This window comes from Humulus lupulus, chromosome 9, assembly GCF_963169125.1.
Source record: "Humulus lupulus chromosome 9, drHumLupu1.1, whole genome shotgun sequence".
Taxonomy (NCBI): Eukaryota; Viridiplantae; Streptophyta; class Magnoliopsida; order Rosales; family Cannabaceae; genus Humulus; species Humulus lupulus.
This window is the reverse complement of record NC_084801.1, coordinates 41399309-41418825: the sequence shown is the minus strand read 5'-3', so window position 1 is coordinate 41418825 and position 19517 is coordinate 41399309. Positions and strand designations below refer to the sequence as shown.

Here is a 19517-nt window from a genome sequence, read left to right as displayed (position 1 = left end):
ATCTACAGTGCCTGCAAGTCTATTATTTTTGAGTAGTTTTCTCGAGTTTAGAGCACAAAGGACTTTCTCCGAAGTTTTGCATATATTTTTTTTCCATCATTTATATTGTTGTTATTCCCTCTCTATTTATTTATTTATAGGGCAAATTAGCATATAGGTTTCCCCAATTCAAATAAGGAAGTTGCCCTTTGCAAAATATTACAATACATTACATAATAAATGCCCAAGATTATTCAAATTGTTCATTTAATGGACAATATTTGCCATTATTTCCTTGATTCGATCTGATTCCTAATTCAGGATAGAATCCCTGTATTTATGGGATTCGGAAAAGAAACAATCTCGGTGACATTCTTTGACTCCTCCGAGCAAAATAATATTGAGACGAATGTAATTAAGCTCGACTTCTAACTCCCTAAGTTCAAGGAATCTCATGCCTTGGTTCTCATCTATATTGATGAAATATCCCTTAGCTATTTCATATGCTACTCAATTAATGGAATATACGAGCTGCGGTTTGGTGTCCGGAGCTAATTATATTTAGCTCGAATTCGGATATAACACCATTACAAAGCTATATTAGAAATAAAAGCAAACCTAATGGATGCATCATGCATTGTTGAATCGGTGATTAAATTCTATTCAAACTAATAACATTAGAGGATGTCCAACTCCAACTGATATTAAAATAAAAGAAGCATATATCCATGTAAGAAAAGAAGAATCTTTCTTGAAGCTTATACCAAAGGTATATAATGTCTTCATTTCGTAGAAAACCTTATGTCACTGGATCTGAATGAAGTTCTATACTGAAGGATAATGAGATGCAGGTGAAGTTTTAATCGCCCAAGATTCGGTCTGCCAGTGGAGGAAGGTATCCTCTCCAGATTTTTCCGTGATCAGCTTCTCCAACTTTGTCCGTACCAAATTTGGAGCAAACTCTTTTGGGTCCATCGTAATTGATGAGTATACTGCTATTGATGATTTCTAACGACGGTACCTCTCTCACCAACCAAGGATCAGAAAGCTTGAGATATCTATTGTACAGTGCTAACACAAATGCTGTGTTCTCAGTGCCATTCCTGTGACCATGAAAAGTATATGAAAAATTCAATTAGACAAAGAAATTATAGGAAGAATTATATGAACATGATACTGAAAAGTGAAAATCCTCAAGGGGGGAAAATAAGCACCCATATGAAATGTTTTTGACTATCACGCAAGTCCATTTCATTAGCACAAGCTAACAATTACTGGTTTGGGAATAATCTAGCAATGTACCTATTTCAAAATTATGGTGATATTGAATTTAAAACAAGTTCATTAGTTTGCCAAGAACTAGGCTTCCACATTTATATCATTCTCATCTCTCCCGTAACAAATATCAAATTTCGTTTGATGCCTTAACAGTAAAATATGGAATGCTAACACATACAATGTCCAAAAAGCAAAAGAGATGCACAGCAAAATAGAAAAAGAAACATAAACACAAAACCTTTCACTCTGATTTAGAACTTTTCTCCACCATAGGACAGCTTGCAGAAAGTCTCCTTCAAATTTCCTTGCATTGATCAACAGCACATTTAAGTCTGGTACGCATGAATTCTTGGCATAAGGGGTCTCAGAAACCCATGGCTTTGAAACAGATCTTTGGATAGCATCCAACACATCTGTATTAACCAAATTGCTTAATTTTTTGTCACAGTTCTCCGCAGCTGCAACTGCATAATTGCTCAACTCAATTCCAATTAGTTCTTCAACTCTTCCCTGAACCATAGAACACAAATATTGAAGGAATCGAACCTTAAGAGATGCAAGCAACTTAATTACATGACTGGGTCTTAACATTAGGATAATGATTGTTATTCACTTAATAATAAAGATCTATCGTTCATTGGGACATGAATGCAAAGCAGGATGTTTCTCACCCAAAGAGAGGAAATACAGAACCCAAAACACTAATAGACAACTTATTGAGCTATTAGATAGAAATCCATACACTAACCGTCATTATTACACTTGGTGACACATATATGAACTTCTTTAAATACTGGTGGACTTTTGGAATGACAAAAGGTGCTACTTTCTCAAAACTTAATTCTGAATATTCTACCCCAGATATAGCTGTGTTGACTGCTTCCTTGACTTCTTCCTGCCTTAGATTTTAGACAAGCATCAATAAATATCCAAGAAAGACTTGGTGGAGTTCACAAACCGACTTTAAGCAAACTAAACTTACCCATGAATTTTGATGTTTGAGTGTGGAAATAATACTTTCAACTTAAAATATGATACTGTATCTTCAATTCCATTAGGAATAAAGAAATGAAAGAAAATCATTTCTGAAGACCTGAATAGCACAAAACAAAAGTGAATGGGAATCAAAATTTAACTGGCCATACCTATTTCTCAATAAATATGATTCTTTAAGTACATCAGCAAGCCCAAATAGAAGAATGAAACCAAATAGCTATGCACAAAAATGCTGATGCTGTAATAGTTAGTCCATGGAATGCAACATGTGAATCTCAAACACAAACCAACCTTGAGCTCGACAGCGTGGAATTAGCAAGGACAGCAAGTAATCGAAGGTCTAAACAGTCCATCCAGGAGACAATGTGCACCATTCCATCATTTCCATCCTTTTCCGTCTTGAGACTAGAACTTCCCTCAACAAAAGCCCTATCTTTTATTAACTACAAAGATAGTAGCTAGCTAGCATTACTATTTAAAAAAACAAGACTAAATAAGCGGTGTCATTCCTTTTCTTGCAGAGCTTTTCACAGAATAGAAAGTAAATTAACGTGTGGCAACTAATATTTCTAGAATACAGATTGCAAAACTTTCTGAAATTTCATACACACAGTAACACAAACAGGGCCATACACGAATTTCATAGCTACAGTTTTCTCAACAAGTAATAGTATATAGATTATATACATTATCATCAATTAAGCAACTTCTCACTGTCAATGCATGAAAAAGAATAAGATGCCACATACAAACTAGGTACCACTTCATACATCTATGTCTCATTACTGAAAGGAAAAAGAAAAAGTCAAAAGATGCCAAAATTATAACTTTTGCAAGTATAAAACAGAAAGGAAGTTATTAACCACTCACAGTAGGAGGGAAAGGGAACCAATTTCTGAGACGATCAGAGGGGTGACGAAAATGGGTTGCGGGTAAGAACTGCAGGAAGAGGAGTAATATGATTGACCCGAATGCTAGGACCTTGAATACCGGTCGGGGATTCGGACCCGGATCAATGTCGAGTTGTATGGGTCCACAAACCGAAGTAATTACTTGCTCCTTGATGCTTTGAGGTTTTCTCCGGTGATGTGTTGCGGTTGTGGAGTAGAATGGTGAAGACATTATTATTGGGTTTTTCACAGAGGACAATACTTAATCGTTACAGACTTACAGGTCTAACGGATATGGTGAGCCCTGGGATCAATCCAGAGATGTGTATTCGTAGCAGTCAACCAAACACTTCAATTCAATTCAGCTTGATCATAAAAGTCAACCATAGTTATATAGAAAGATACTTTTTTCGATCAAATAATGTTAAGACTTTTAAAATAATGATTAAAATCAATAACTTAATTTTAAACAATTGAGTATTTAAGTACTATAAATGCTTAATGGAATCTAAATCATCTTATTGTGAAAGTAACACCTCACAATAAGATTCAGCTGTTTAGTGGGGACCAGCCACCAGCCAAAGCATATAAAAAAACCACACAAAAGTCTAAAGAGAAGTGAACATTCGAAAACTCCTAGACAAATCAGAAAGTTGAAAACAACAAATCTTAGGAAAGTGTGATTATAATGGCGGATTCCTCAAAGACTCTGATCAAGCTCCTGTCTTGTTTCTTTGTTTTAGTCTTCATGCCAACCGTCCTAATAATAAAACCTCCTCATAAATGCCAGTCTCTTCTAATCTATTCTCTCTTTACTGCATTCTCTCTGTCTAATATGGGTTCTCCAAGAGCTTTTGCTAGCCAGCAACAGGTTAGAAAAACATATTTACTGTAAATTACTACTGAAAAACATTGCAATGCTATCCAATATGATTTGATATTTGAGGTCATAGTGGCAAATTGATTTTTCATTCCATTTCTCATAATAGAATGGTAACCATAATTCGGTTGAGGTAGGCTAGACTGTGTTGAGAATATTTTTAGAATAGAAAAGAAAAATTAAATAATTTTAGACATCTTTTCCTTTATGATTCTTTCCATCACAAATAGTACACATGTGGTTTCAAACACAATCATGTGTAGCGTTATTGACACAATTTGTGTAGTCATACTTCTAATGTTTTCAAATAAATTGAATCGCATTACTAATAGCGGAATAATTTATTGTATCCTACCCTCCTTTTTCAAAAAAAAATTCGAATTTCAAATTTTTGGTTTATTATACAGTTATTGCAAAGTTAAGATGGAGATATTTGAGTTGTTGATTTAGGCTTCATTAGATTAGGCGTGACCAATGTGGGTTTTAAATGCTATATGCCTATTGGATGTTATTTGATGTTACTGGAAAACTTGGCAAAAAAAAAACATCCAGGACAAGTTTGGATTATCCTAAGATGCTCAGCCAAAACCCTTCCAAGAGTAGCCTTTTATTTTGATATGGGTTGGAACTCCAAAATCATTTCTAGTAGAAATTTTCTTACATCTGTCATCTGAATTCACATTTGGTTTAGATTTCGTCGTTCATTTTGCAATATGCATTGTTGGCTACTTCTCATAAAATATAATATATGAGCAGTGCATCAAGTTTCCCAGTGTTGTCAGTCTTTGTCCTGCAGAATATGCTAGCATACACAGTAGTGAGTTTGAGAATTCTTATGAATAGTCTGATGTATTTCTGGAATTCTTCTTTTAAAACTAAATAGGGTAAATACTCATTTGTACTTTATCGAAATAAAAACTTGTTACATATGTTTTCAATAATGCTCATCTGGTAATTTGAAATCGTACATATTTGGATATTTGGTACCCTGAACTCAAATTTAATAAGTAAAATTTTATCAATATGATCAAACTGCCCTTAATTATATGAGTTTTAAATCCAAATGTAATTACTTAATTACATTTAAATAAGGGTAGTTTGTTCATATTGAGAAAATTTGAGTGTATACGATTTTAAATTACAAGGTACCAATTATGTATTTCAATAAAATATAGTTACCAAATGGTTATTTACCCAGCTTGTGGTGCTCAAAGCTATCACCAACCAAGAACGAACTTGAACAAGATCTTTCAAGATTGATATTAATCTTAGTTACAAATAACAAATCTGATATGCAGAATTAACGACACAATTATGGAACTAAATTTCAGAAGTAGAATCAATATTAATCAGAAAAACAACAATGGAATTGCGTGGTTCATCCCTGTTGTCAGGGACTACCTCCACGAGAAAACAACCACAGAAAGGGCTTGCACTTATCTTTATTAATGGTGTCAATAACAATGGCAGGTTGTATATTAATGATTGTCCAAGGAACCCTTCAGGTATCTTGTTCCTTTACGCAAAGAGAAAATGAGAGAACAATACAACTCTTCTAAACTCTCTCACTCACCAGAAACTCTCTAAGAAAACTAAAATTGAATTCTTTTTCTTATTCTGTAAATGAGTTGTGTCCTCCCTTATATAGCTAGTATCAAAATAGAGAACTCCAACTAACTTGACAGCTGGTAATTTTACTCCAGCTCAGTTGCCATGTATTGTTGATATATTTAAGTGGCTGGACCACATTCTTACACAAATCCACCTTGGTTCAGTTACTTGAATATTAAGATAAAATGCAGGATTGTTTCCACTTTGCCTCACATGAGGCATATCAACAGTTACCAGTGTTCAGCAAGTCTAGGCAGTGCCTAAACTTTGCTTAAGTTACTCCTTTTGTGAAAATATCTGTCGGATTGTGGTCAATTGCAATCTTCTTATCTTGGACTTCTTTGCTTGCTATGACATCTCTTATAAAGTGTAGCTTGATATCTATATGCTTGGACCTTTCATGAAACATGGGGTTCTTCATTAAGTGGATAGCACTTTGATTATCACAATGTACAGTGATATCTTCAGAGTTGAATCCCAGTTCATTTGTGAGACCTTTGAGCTACAATGCTTCTTTGATTGCTTCAATGGCTGTCATGTATTCAGCCTCTGTTGAAGACAGAGCTACAACTTTCTGCAAGTTCGATTTCCAACTAACACATCCACCTTGCGTTGTAAACACATATCTTGATAGTGATCTTCTAGTGTCTAAACAACCAGCATAGTCTGAGGCTACATACCCGATTACCTCTCCTTGTTTCAAGTCATTGAACTTGTAGATGAGTCCAACATCAAGAGAACGTTTAATGTATCTGAGAATCCATTTAAGTGCACTCCAATGTTCTTCACCTGTATCTGAAATGAATCTACTAATGATGCTCATAGCATGGGCTAAGTCCAGTCTTGTGCAAACCATTGCATACATAAGGCTGCCAACTCCACTTGCATAAGGAATTGAATCCATGTGCATCCTGTCCATTTCTGATTTTGGAGACTGATCTTTAGACAATTTAAAATGAGAAGTCAGTGGAGTAGATACTGGTTTAGCTTGATTCATGTTGAATTTGTTTAATACTTTCAGCAAGTAATTCTTCTAAGATAGAGATATAAAACCAGTCTGGATCTTTTAATATCAATTCCTAATATCCTTCTAGCTTCTCCCATGTCCTTCATCTCAAATTCACTCTTCAAATGACATTTGAGTTTATTTATTTCTGCCCTGTCTTTACCAACTATTAAAATGTTATCTACATAGAGCAGTAAATAAATTTTTCCATTCAAATATACAAATGGGTCATATTTACTTTTAGTAAATCTAATTCTTGTCATGAACTCATTAAATTTAATATTCCATTGCCTTGGTGCTTGCCTTAAACCATAAAGAGACTTAAGTAAAAGGCAAACCTGAATTGGGTTGTTACTCTCAAAACCTTCAGGTTGTCTCATGTAGATCTTCTCATCTAATTTTGCATGTAGAAAAGCTGTTCTAACATCCATCTGATCTATTTCAAGATCCATTTGAGCTGCTTTAGCCATTATTGCTCCTATAGATGCTTGCTTAACAACTGGTGAGAATATATCATTGAAATCAATGCCCTCTTTCTAAGTAAACCCTTTTGCAACTAGTCTTGCTTTAAACCTTGCTTGTTCCACTCCTTGAATTCCCTCCTTTTTTCTGAAAATCCACTTGCATCCGACTAGTCTTTGACCTTTTGGCTTGTCTACTAAAACCCAAGTTTTTTTTCCTCTGTAATGATTCCATTTCCTCATGTATTGTTGAAGTCATTCAACCCTTTCTTTGCTTTTAATAGCCTCCTAGTATGGTGATGGTTCTGAATTTTCTAAGTCACTAGCTGCTGCAAGTGCAAATGCTGTAAAATCAGCAAATCCCAATCAGTCAGGTGCTTTTATATCTCTTCTTTCATGATCTTTGGCCAGCTGATAACTTTCCAAACTTCCTTGTGTCTCATCATCGTCATCTAAAATTGAATGTTGCTGTTGAGTTTGATCTGGTATACTTCTGCCATTTTCCACCTCAATCTGAACCATATCTGAACTCTGCTCCTTTTCTGAATTCATATTCTGATCTGAGCTTGATGTAGGTTCCATCTTCATTTCCATCTCGTCCTCTTTAAACACAACATCACGACTGATTATGCATTTCTTGAATCCCAGTTCCAAGCACCACAGTTTGTAGCCTTTAACACCATCGGGATACCCAAGAAACATGCACTTTATGGCTCTTGGCTGTAGCTTATCTTGTATGATGGGTGCATAAGTTGTGCACCCAAATATTTTGAGATGATCAAAGCTTGGTGCATGGCCTGTCCATTTCTCTTGAGGAGTTATAAAGTTTAGAGCTGCTGATGGACATCGATTTATTAGATAGCAGGCTGCTTTGACAACCACTCCCCAGAATTTTCTATCGAATCCAGCTCCCTTTAACATGCATCTCACCCTTTCTAAGATTTTTTTGTTCATCCTCTAAGCCGTTTTGTTGTGGTGTCTTTGGTACTGTGTGATGCCTTGCAATACCCTCTTTGCTGCAGAATTGTTTGAACTCGTTTGAGCAGAACTCGAGCCCATTTTCAGTCCTCAATTTCTTAATCCTCTTACCCGTTTGACTCTCAACTAACTTCTTCCAAGTTACAAAATGCCTCATCTTTGGTCTTTAATAAGGACACACAAACTTTCCTTGAAAAATCGTCAACGATGCTTAGAAAGTAGTTAGCACCACCAAGAGTTGAAACTTTTGAAGGTCCCCAAAGGTTTGAATGAATGTAACCAAGCTGCTCCTTTGTAGTGTGAACCCCTGAGCTGAATTTTACCTTACAACTCTTTCCATAAACACACTCTTCACAAAATTGTAGTTTACCATTTAGCTTTCCTTTTCAGATACCTTGTTTCTCTAATTCTGACAGACCTCTTTCACTAACATGACCCAATGTAAGGTGCCATAACCTTGTCATGTTTTTCTCATCTGTAGTTGACACACTTGAAACCAAACCAGTAATAGTTTTGCCAATTAAAAAATGTAAGCCATTTCTACATTCTCCCTTCATCACAACTAGATTACCTTTGATTACTTTAAATGAGTTTTCATCAATTTTATAGTGCATCCATTAATTGCAAATACTCCAATAGATAGCAAGTTTATCTTTAGTTCAGGATCATACCTTACAATTTGTATTGTCCTCTGAACTCCATCATGAAGTTTCATTACAAATGAACCAATACTTTGGATTGTGCAAGCTTTATTCTTTCCCAACAAAATTGTACCACCAGTCTTTTCTTCTAAAGTGCAAAACAAATTCTTGTTAGGACACATATGAAAAGAGCAACCTGAACCAAGAATCCATTCATCATCTGACTCTGTGTTTGTCACCACCAACACATCAGCTGAGTCATATCCATCTTCAGCAACACTTGCTTTGCCTTTGTCTTTGTTCTTGTGATTATTTTCTTGTTTTAACTTGCCTCTTAATGCATAGCACTCATCTCTGAAGTGCCCTTCCTTTTTTCAACATTTCTTGATTTAGATTTGGATCTGTGACCCCCTCGGCTATTGTTTTTATGCCCCTTGTGTTCTCTTTTATCTGACCTTCCTCTTGCAAATTATCCTTCAGCGTTTGATTCTTATTTGTCATCACTTCTTTTCTGAATTTCTTTTGAGTTTAGTGCTGCTTTCACCTCTGTCATTGTTAGAGTGTCTTTGCCATAAAAAATTGTATCTATGAAGTGTTCATATATTTTTGGCAAAGAACTTAGTAGGATAATTTATTGATCCTCATCTTCCAATTTTACACCAATGTTAGTTAAATCAAAAATAATTTTATTAAAATCATCTAAATGCTTACGTAATTCTTTTGTGTCCTCCATTCGCAAGGTGTAATGTAAAGCTTCTTCTCTAGATATAATTTGTTAGCTAAAGATTTCTTCAAATAGATGGGAGGCCAATTTGTTCCATAAACCAAGAGCCTTCTCTTCCTTAGAACTTCCCTCAGTACCTCATCTCCTAAACTCAGTTTAGTGATTTTCATTTTATGGTCTAAGAACGGTTTGTGTTTCATTTTCTTAATCATATTTTTTTCTTCTTCCTAATTAGTAATGCATTTGTTTACTTAATTTACAGGAAACATTCACCCGTAAACGTGAGAGTCCATTTTACAAGGGTCTGTTAAAACATGATCAGAATTTTACCTTCGATTTTCCTACAAGTACTGGCAACCAGAACGTTTCCCGGTCAGACATTGGTCATAGAAGACTTAAAAATTTTGATTATGGAAATGAGACGTCCATGGAATCCTCATTCGAAGATTCACTGACAAATACCAATTTTGAGCCTTTTCAACAAACTACTTTTGAGAAGTCAACAAAAGTTTCCAAAACAACTCCAGCTGTGTTTGCAAGAGCTAGATCGGATTCAGATTACAGTTTTAGAAGTTTACAAGATTCCATAAATGAGCTTGGTGCTTTAACACTTGAGAAATATGAAGGTCATCCAACCTTTCATGGTTCCTCAAAACCAAGTGAAAAAACATATCTAGTAAAGAAAAGAAAAGTAGACCTATCAAGTGTTCCACTTCCTCAATCTGCAGCATCATTTTACAATGGAATCTCACCAAACATGGAAGTTGTCGAACAGTGTGAAACTGCTAAGAGACTTAATTTATATCTAAGAGCAAGAAAGGATGAAGTCAATGCTGGTGTACCTGGAAGATTCTTGCATGCTGTAATTGGCCAAGATGTCCCTGGTAATCCTTTTTAGAACCATTGTTTTCCTATCCATAGTTTATCATGACATTTCTCCTAACCTTGTTTGCACAATTGTGGGGTTCAAATGTACTGCTTGATGATCTCTTGCCATAATATCTTTGCATGTAAAGAACTAAAAGATACACTGTAGTTACTCTCATGATTTGGACTATCAATGAACCGTTGAAACTGTTCTATGTTTTTGAGTAAATCACACTCATTCTGACCAATTGCAATGTTTATATCGTTCTCATTGACTCTAAGCTTGTACAGATGTTGGTTCTGTTGCTTCCACCATCGCTTATGCCTTCTACCTCAATGAAACACATAAAATGGACAAATACTGCACTGTGCCAGTCATCAACATGAAGAGGGAAGAATTAAGCGCTCATGTTGAAATTAAATGGTTGTTTGAGTCATGCCAATTGGACCATACATCCTTAATTTTTATCGATGAGGTGTGCCCTATTTGACTGCATAGAAATCTTAATTAATGTGTATAATTGTTAGCTGCAAGAGAAAAAGCTAGAGAGAACCTTGGTCTACAACTATTTTATTAGACAAGATCATTGTTGATAGTGTAGTTTTCTCGGTGGCACCATTTTAGAAATTGTTTCTATTTATTTGAGTTCATTCAATGTTCTTTGAAAGTTGGAAACATAAATAACATTTGTCCAACTTCCATTGTCTTTGACTACCTTACATCATGTTCCTTCCTATTGGAATCTAAGTTAGTTCTTTCAGTCTTGGTATGGAATCAAGTAATTCGGTTTGGACTTCGTTCTGAAATTATATTGTTTATCATATTGGCCAACTGCTCCATTTTCATCCTTGTCCTCAGTGAGAAGCAGTTATTATCTGTGGTGTATAAATTCATGTACACACAATTTGAATATATATTGATGTAGATGCTAATAGCCACGTGTACTTTATAATTGTATATGCTTGTGCCATGTATATATAAATTTTAATATGCCCTTCCAACTAAATACTGTTTTGTAATTATGGACTTGTGATTAGGTTGATCTGTTCTATTATGATCTGTTTGGGAGCCTTAAGCTAGTTTTGTTAAATGGTCAAAACCTGCCTGCTAAACAAGAGGTATCAGTTCATTTGAAAAAAAAAAAAGTTTAATACTTCAGCAGTTAGTTGTAGAAAATGATATACTTGTCTGTCTTTGTTTCTAAAACAGGCACTGAAGGATGCAATAGTTGAAATTTTAACTAGCCAAAAGGTGATCTATCTAACAACGCACTAAAATTTTGAGTTACTTGTAGATTTTCAGAACTAGAACCAATTAAAAGATTATATCTATTTGGTTGACAGGGTGAATCGGCATATCCTGGGGTTAAAATTGTTACTGAAACTGAGGTATAACATTGTGGTTGAGAGTATATATCTTGCTGTGTTTACATTTTATTTTATTTTTCATAGTTCTGTACCTACTTTTCATAAATATAGGTAGGTTGATTTTGATTATTTTGTGGGCAAAAATGACCCAAAAGTGTAGTCTCATTTTAGATTTGGAGGCTTTACATGAAATAGCAATGAGCTAATTTTCTTCTTTGCTCTATCTGCTTTTTATTCAGGATCTCAGTTATTAACGGATTCAAAATTTTGAAATCTGATTTGTAGTTTTTTTTTTCACACATTTGTGCATCATTGACTCCCTACTCTTATATTAATTGCCTTTTAGCAACTGAATTCCAAGAGCTTACTAAATATTGTTAAGAAGTTGAAATGATGACAAGGGAAAACATTAGAACATTTAAAAAGTGGAAGAAAAATCGCATGCAAACTTCGTATGTGAATTTGAGTTTTATAGGACATTTTATCTGCTATGGTCAAGACATTTTGATGCTCTTCGCTTTTCATGTAGATAATTTTGTTTCTTGAAACAGTCAATCTATATAATGTATAGTTATGTTCGTAACTACTCTAAGATAGTTTATGCATTTGTGTATCTTATATCTGAAAGCACATGTACTGAAAGCATGTAGATATCAATCTGCTGATTTCTCAATGAATGAAACAGGACTGCTCATGCTGCACAATTGTTGCCGAGAAGTTTGCACTGACTTCACCAGAAACGTTGGTTGGGAAAGGATTCAGTAGACTATTGGTAACTTCCTTTAGTTCTATTCAACCAAAGAAAGAAATTTTGGCTATGATTCTGAGTTCATCTTTTGATTCTCTCTCTCTCTCTCTCTCCACTGTTTTTTCAACCTATCTCCCTTCCCAGACTTCCCTATGACACACTTTCTCTCCTGTTTAACTTAGTTTAAGTATACATAGGATGTAATGATATAAACTTGCCCAAGTCTTCTCATTAGATTGTAAGCTGCTGTACTAAAAAATTCATTTCCTGCCATATGTAAATTTTAATATTTTTTGTTCTTCCTTCCTGAATATTCAAGGACTAAATGTTCAGTTAACTATGGAATACTATCTTTTTCTTCATTGGCTTTTCTTTGCTAGCCTTCTTTTATGCTTGCAGTTAGCTGGAATCCTGTCAGACACTGAGGACCTAACCAAACCTCTTTGTTCCTCCAAAGATAAGTACATGGCTACACTTCTAATCCATGGTGCAGGTCGCCTGGGGTACAGTGGCCTTTATCAATTATGTATGTATTCTATCATCTAATATGAATGCAATCTTTGTTAACCAAAGGAAGTTAGTTAGTTGGCTGATTAAGCAAGTTGGCAGTTAGTTAAGTGGTAGCTAATCGATCTGTTAAGGTTTGTTATTATGAGTCTGTTAGTCTTGCTCTTAGTTTTTAGCTCATTATGAATAAGTATTGTATTCTCTTCTTATATTCAACACTTCCATTTCGATAAAGCTTAGTTTATTCACTCTCTATTCTCTCTCTTTCATTGTTCTTTTCTCTGTGTTTCATCAAAGCTAATAATCTTATCATGCTATTTATATGCATAAAAGTCACCTTTTGGAGGTGTAATCTATGGTTTGCAGTGAAATACAAGAAGCATGATGTATCAGAGCTTAAAGTGGTTGACATATTGCGCAAAGATTTCAAGAGATGGACAAGAGTAGGTCTGATATTTTCACAACCTTTGAATAACTATTCAATAATCAATAAAATATACCTGTGATCATTCGTTACCTAGAATTTTAATGGTCATTTAGCACCATCATATTGAATGGATTGTCATGGTACTTTCTAAAATGAAGTGAATAAGATAGGCATTAGAAGCTTCCAATGCAAGAATGACAAGAAATTTAAGGAACCAGTGTCATCCTTGGAGCTATTTTGATGGATTAAACCTATAGACCACAAGAACCTTGGTAAATATTTTCACTGAATTGATATAATTATATATAAATTTGGCGACTCCCCATATGATAGAATATAAAAAATTTCTCAGATTCTGGCTTATCAAAGTCTTAAAGTAGGCACAAGTTGCATTTGATTCAAATGCTCACTGTTATTGATATTAAATTAGGATAAAAACCAGCTCCAGGATATTCGAGTCACTTGGAGAACACCACACGAGAAAACTCTCTGATTTTCACAAATATTCCACACCCCTCTCAATAGTTTACATTTAGACCCTCCTCGAATATGTGTACTGAATTGGTGGTCTAATAAGTGTCACAGTTTATAACTTTATATTGGATCATGCTTTAAATCATGTGTGATCATTTTCATTTTTTTTTTATTCTGTTGCAACATTTTAATTTTTGTACAAGAAGATTCCATTACTTGTTAATTTTTTTGTGGCATCCTTGCTCATCTCATTTATTCCTCTCCGATATGGAACACTTTTCACTTTGTGATAAATTTTTATAACCATAAAAATATAAAAGCAGGTATACAAGACAGTTCTGGTTCAAGATTGTCTAACAACGGGATGAGTTCTATTGGAATTTCTATTGGACAACTTCTCTCTCACGAGAGTGCTGCATCACAACAAATTAAGTACTTTCAGCGTAAGTAGTAAACTTCACCATCCTAATCAGTGATTTTTATAGACATGTTATCTTTACAATCTTTTATACAAATTGACCACATTATATCTGTTTGGAAAACTATTGCAATAAACACAAACTTTTTCCTCTTTGCATGTCAATAATGAAATTACTTATCAAACACCACAACTAGCAATATCCACCAATGCAACACAAACAATATAAATCATAAACAATGATAAAAGTGAGACACCAAAATTTTTACGTGGAATCCCAACGTGGGAAAAACCACGAGGACCGTTGTCTACTTAAATCATCCACTATCACCAAAGTCCAATAATGAGATTACAATGTTCTTCTTAAGTATAACTAAAGGCTCACAACAATATCAAAATTACAATTTTGTATCAACAATACATATAGCCATTATTTATAAAGATGGATAGACCAAAAAAAAAATTTGGGTCTCACCAAATGAGTATGGTGGGAGAGTATCGAAACTGGTAAATTTGTAGAGCACCTTGCAAGAATTCACCACCCAAAATTTGAGCTCAAATGGATGAGAATCAACCACTCAATCTTCAAATCACCCAAAATTTGGATGAGATTCAACCACTCAATCTTCAAATCACCCAAAATTTGCTCAAATGGATGAGAATCAACCACTCAATCTTCAAATCAAAGTGCCAAAACCCACTCTTTCTCACTCTAGCTTTTCTCTCATCTTTCCCTCTTTTTCTTCTCTGTTTTCACTGCTGGCTTCTCTCCTCTCACCACCCGACCCCTTCTTTTACTTTTTTTTTTTTATTAATGCAGCTCACATGAGCTGCCTTCTTTTTTTTTTCTTTTGGGCTCAAAGCCCTTATTTGGTCCAAGGCCCAACAAAGGGGACCTAAAAATATCCATCATTTCCACATAGCTAGTTTATATATTCATGATTTTCTATAATTTGATTAGTTCAAGGGCTTAGCATTTAATTTCCTTAGTCCAAAAGCAAGTTATGATTCTGATAGGCCACCACCATTGACATACGTGTATGCCAGAAGGTATAGAGGCAAAAAGAATGCCAATTCAGCAAGTGAAAGAGTTAGTTAGAGGGGGAATTGTTGGGTGTATGGGGAACACGGAAGTAAGATAAGCCAGAGTATAAATAGTATTTTGTAAAGTGTTTTGGATGTGCAATTTCTGTTATAAACTCTATTGTGTTTGGAGAGAACCAAGCTCTCAAATTCTTAGTATTTTCTAATGAAAAAGTCTGGCTGATTATCCATTTATTGAATTGTGAATTTGGGTACTGCTATCATAGTGGTATCAGGGTCCAGATCTACTATGGGACCTAAGGCAAATGTTCAGTTGGAAATGGTGGAAGAAAAGCTGGAAGGGGTGCAGTCGGAGCTACGTCGGGAGGTTTCGAAAATCCGGGCACAAGTGCAACAGTTCCCACACGATTTGGAAGCTCTTCGAGCTGACACTCAGAGAATACCCAGTTTGGAGAAGAAGGTGGAGTACTTAATTGGGCACATCACTCAACTCTTACACACTTCACATCGCACGGGAACGGGTGGACCAAGTGAAGGAGATGATCGGCATCGAAAGGCAGTTGACGGAGATAGCTCTTCTTCTCACATACCGATGGCAGATCCGGCGATGAACCAACCTCCGCCTAGGACGACGACGAGCAGTCCGTTTGCTGCGACGGAATCGCAAGGAGGACGGGATTTCCGACCGCCGAGGATGGAGTTACCGTTGTTTTCGGGAGAGAATCCCGATGGGTGGGTTTTTAGAGTAGAGCGATATTTTTTACTGAGTCGATTGTCGGAGGCCCGTATGTTGGAGGCGGCCATCATCGGCCTAAAAGGCGATGCTCTGACTTGGTTCCAATGGGAGCATCAACGTCGCCCGATTACTTCCTGGTCGGCGCTCAAACACCTTTTGCTGTTACGGTTTCGAGAAGTGCCCGTCGGCTCCACAACGGAAGAGCTCTTGTCGGTCCGGCAAGAGTCAACAGTGAAGTATATCGATTGAAATGGGAAGCTCTGGCTTCGAGAGTGGTCGGCGTACCTGAACACATCTTGGAAGGTAGTTTCATCAAGGGTCTGAAAGAAGAAGTGAAAGGGACACTGCATGTGCTACAGCCAACGGGCCTAGCCCACATAATGGAGACGGCCCAGAGGATTGAAGAGGGCCATTATTTACTCAGCTTGGGCCTCCATCAGAAGGGAGGAAACAGTAGGTCTACTCCCAGCCCAATTGCGATTCCACGATACACGCCGATGCCATCATCCTCAAGGAGCTCGACTTCTTTTTTCCAGGGACCATCTGGGCAATCGACTGGGAGTGCAGGGAACACAGCTGGGAAACCGATTAGCACTGCTGGACAGAGGAGATTGACTGAGGCTGAATACCAGGATAAGAAGAATAGGGGAATATGTTTTAAATGTGACAAAAAATTTCACAGAGGACATGTCTGTGAGCAGAAAACATTGCAGGTGCTGTTAATGGCGGACGACAGTGAAGAGTCCGAAACTCAGGAAACTCCCCCGCTCAGCCCAGATGCTAGTATCGATAGCGAACTTTGGCAAAACGACGCAATCAAAAGTTAGGACCTTTGTTCTTTGGACCATTCCAGATTCAGTCACAAATTGGGGAGACCGCCTATAAATTACAGCTTCCAACGGATGCCAAAATACATCATGTCTTCCATGTTTCCATGCTTCGACCAGCCTTGGGCCCTCACCAAACAGCAACACCGCTTCCTAAGGACCTGACAGCGGAGCTGGAATGGCTCTTAGAACCGGAAGTTGTATTAGATATGCGACCAGGAACGCACAAGGAGCAGCCGCAGGTATTGATTAAATGGATGCACTTACCAGATTTTGAGTCCACTTGGGAGAACTTTATGACGATCCGGCAGCAATTTCCCACTTTTCACCTTGAGGACAAGGTGCGTCTTTGGGGCGGGGGTAATGATAGGCCACCACCATTGACATACGTGTATGCCAGAAGGTATAGAGGCAAAAAGAAGGCCAAGTTAGCAGTGAGTGACAGAGTTAGTTAGAGGGAGAATTGTTGGGTGTATGAGGTACACGGGAGTGAGATAAGCCAGAGTATTAATAGTATTTTGTAAAGTGTTTTGGGTGTGCAATTTCTGTTATAAACTCTATTGTGTTTGGAGAGAACCAAGCTATCGAATTCTTGGTATTTTCTAATGAAAAGTCTAGTTGATTATTCATTTATTGAATTGTGAGTTTGGGTATTGCTATCAGATTCATGATCATGTTTGGTTGTCCCTCTAATAGTTGGTTCAAATTTCAGGGTTGGAGAAACTTAGGCTTCTCATGATTGTCTCTGGATATTACGATTCGAATAAAAACTTCAAGGTTAGATAATATAATATTTTGTGTTCATTATTTTGATTCAAAACTAGTAATTTTATCTAATTTGTGTTGTACTTAGAATATGCAATAACAACAATGCACGAGTACCATAAATCAAAACTTCACATCTCCATATGATCATCATCTCATATGTAATTCAATAGAGCTTATTATGCATACAAAAATGGGGGAAGGCATTCAAAGTTTGGGCTCCACACATTGCATGAGGTCCCCTTTCACTTTGTTTATCTGATCTAGTCATAGAATTTGACATTTCTAGCTACGTCTGTTGTATTTTAGAGGGAGATTCTAGTCTCTACCGAGTCTGTTGAGCTGATGAAGACTCTGCTCGTGTTCTTTAACTCAAATGCGGCACATTTTCCTCTCAAAGATCTCCATCGACCAGGCAAGTTTTTCTCCTAAATCATACACATGATGAACTTGTTTTATTCGGCGAACATTTACCAGCTACATATCAATTTTGTAATCTTGTTTGAGAAGAAGCTATATCATAAGATGAATTTGTAATGAAGGATATATTTTCAAACAAAATCATACCCAACTACAGCATAGACAAAGTTGGGCTCATTTTACGAGTAGCTGAAAGCAATAGACAGTATAACAAATGATGATTTAGCTGATATGAATATGTTTGCATTGCATTTTCTCATAAATGAATTGAATTAACATGTAACCTTTGTGCAGGTCTTATGAAGGAGATGAGAGCATTCGAAATCGACAAGGTTATATCGAGAAAGACAATTGAACGCCTCCTAGGTGATTTCGGGGGGAATTCAAAAGGGCAGCCAGGGTTGTGATCAAGTATGCTAAACCTGGAGAGTAAGGTTTGTCATTAAGTTTGGAGATGTATGTATGACACAGACATAATGAAAAATGAAGAATACAATATAGCTCACTCTGGTTAATTTCATGTGTTGAAAGGTACATTCAAATTAGAATTATATGAGAACTTTTATAGTTTTCATGTTTTTAAAGTTATACGATTCGATACCAAAGCCAATTTATGATCTATTTGTGATCTTATGTCATGTTAAATGTTTGTAAAGATACAAATCTAGTGCATAAAAAACTCAGTAAAATGAAGAGCTGACTTGAGATAAAAATGTATCCAACTATGTACTGTGATACCATATATGATCCCAGTTAAGATGAGCAGAACTGCTGGATATTAAAATGTGCATTATTTAGACATTTGAATCTCCACATATTAATTCTATATAAGAGAAAATAATGTTGTACATACATTTGAGATGCAAAATTAACATCTAAATCTAACAAGTGACAACATCTAATCTAATAAAATTCGGTCATTGTTGTTCTACTACTAGCTTTTTGAATCGTTATTAGTATAAACTACTTGTTAAAGCAAAACAAAAATTATAATTTATGTTGATACGAACTTGCAACTTGGATTCATCAAGTAAAACAAAAAAAAGACGAGTATTGGAGGCAAAAAAAAAAAAGACTATTTGTCTAAACTGTGGTGACAGAATATTTTCATCATAAAGCTTCAGCTAGGAGAAAAAAGAACAGTATCAAGGAGCTTTTTGATAAGGCTCGGCGTTGGCAATCGAGACTAATAACATTGAAGATTTCATAAGCAAGTACTTTTCAAAAATCTTCACTTCATCTCGACCCCATTTTAAACATTGAAGATGTTTAAAACTTCAAAAATCCAAGATAATAACAATGAAGATGTCATAAGACTCATAACCCATTTTAAACATGTTACATTTCACTTCAAACGACGTTTATAAACGGAATATAAATTGATAATCAGGTATTTATGCCATTGAAAACATTTTTGAGTTGGTCGAAACAAAATCATATTAGATACTAGGGTTTTATTTTTCTTTTGCAAA

The 19517-nt window shown here is 35.9% G+C and overlaps 2 protein-coding genes and 1 long non-coding RNA gene across 4 annotated transcripts; 1 reads left to right on the top strand and 2 right to left on the bottom strand.

Moving 5' to 3' along the window:
- Window positions 1-493: 493 nt before the first annotated feature.
- LOC133802463 (uncharacterized) lies at window positions 494-3536 on the bottom strand. Its single transcript, XM_062240776.1, has 6 exons — window positions 3124-3536; window positions 2545-2696; window positions 2240-2350; window positions 2006-2156; window positions 1496-1767; window positions 494-1082 (listed from the first exon to the last, which is right to left on the bottom strand). Exons 1-6 carry the CDS (start codon window positions 3373-3375, stop codon window positions 839-841), a joined length of 1182 nt encoding a protein of 393 aa, XP_062096760.1. The 5' UTR covers window positions 3376-3536; the 3' UTR covers window positions 494-838.
- A 137-nt stretch (window positions 3537-3673) lies between these two features.
- On the top strand, window positions 3674-18664 carry LOC133802462 (uncharacterized). Of its 2 annotated transcripts, XM_062240774.1 has the most exons (13): window positions 3674-4014; window positions 9707-10328; window positions 10603-10787; window positions 11350-11430; window positions 11522-11563; window positions 11656-11700; window positions 12365-12451; window positions 12827-12953; window positions 13301-13381; window positions 14159-14278; window positions 17573-17637; window positions 17935-18040; window positions 18340-18664. In XM_062240774.1, exons 1-13 carry the CDS (start codon window positions 3832-3834, stop codon window positions 18450-18452), a joined length of 1857 nt encoding a protein of 618 aa, XP_062096758.1. In that variant the 5' UTR covers window positions 3674-3831; the 3' UTR covers window positions 18453-18664. The 2 variants fall into 2 exon arrangements, 1 of the variants encoding a protein (XP_062096758.1); XR_009877352.1 differs by lacking the exons at window positions 17935-18040; window positions 18340-18664 and having other exon boundaries at window positions 13301-13377.
- Window positions 17879-18461, bottom strand: LOC133802464 (uncharacterized). Its single transcript, XR_009877353.1, has 2 exons — window positions 18330-18461; window positions 17879-18234 (listed from the first exon to the last, which is right to left on the bottom strand). It is a non-coding gene; the product is annotated as an uncharacterized LOC133802464 (long non-coding RNA).
- Window positions 18665-19517: the final 853 nt, after the last annotated feature.

Coding starts and splice junctions, on each gene's coding strand:
- LOC133802463 (XM_062240776.1), bottom strand. CDS start 3,375: ATGTCTTCACCATTCTACTCCACAACCGCAACACATCACCGGAGAAAA. Junction 2,697..3,123: donor GGTTCCCTTTCCCTCCTACT/GTGAGTGGTTAA, acceptor CTATCTTTGTAG/TTAATAAAAGATAGGGCTTT. Junction 1,083..1,495: donor GTTCTAAATCAGAGTGAAAG/GTTTTGTGTTTA, acceptor TCATGGTCACAG/GAATGGCACTGAGAACACAG.
- LOC133802462 (XM_062240774.1), top strand. CDS start 3,832: ATGGCGGATTCCTCAAAGACTCTGATCAAGCTCCTGTCTTGTTTCTTT. Junction 11,431..11,521: donor ACCTGCCTGCTAAACAAGAG/GTATCAGTTCAT, acceptor TTTCTAAAACAG/GCACTGAAGGATGCAATAGT. Junction 11,701..12,364: donor AAATTGTTACTGAAACTGAG/GTATAACATTGT, acceptor TGAATGAAACAG/GACTGCTCATGCTGCACAAT.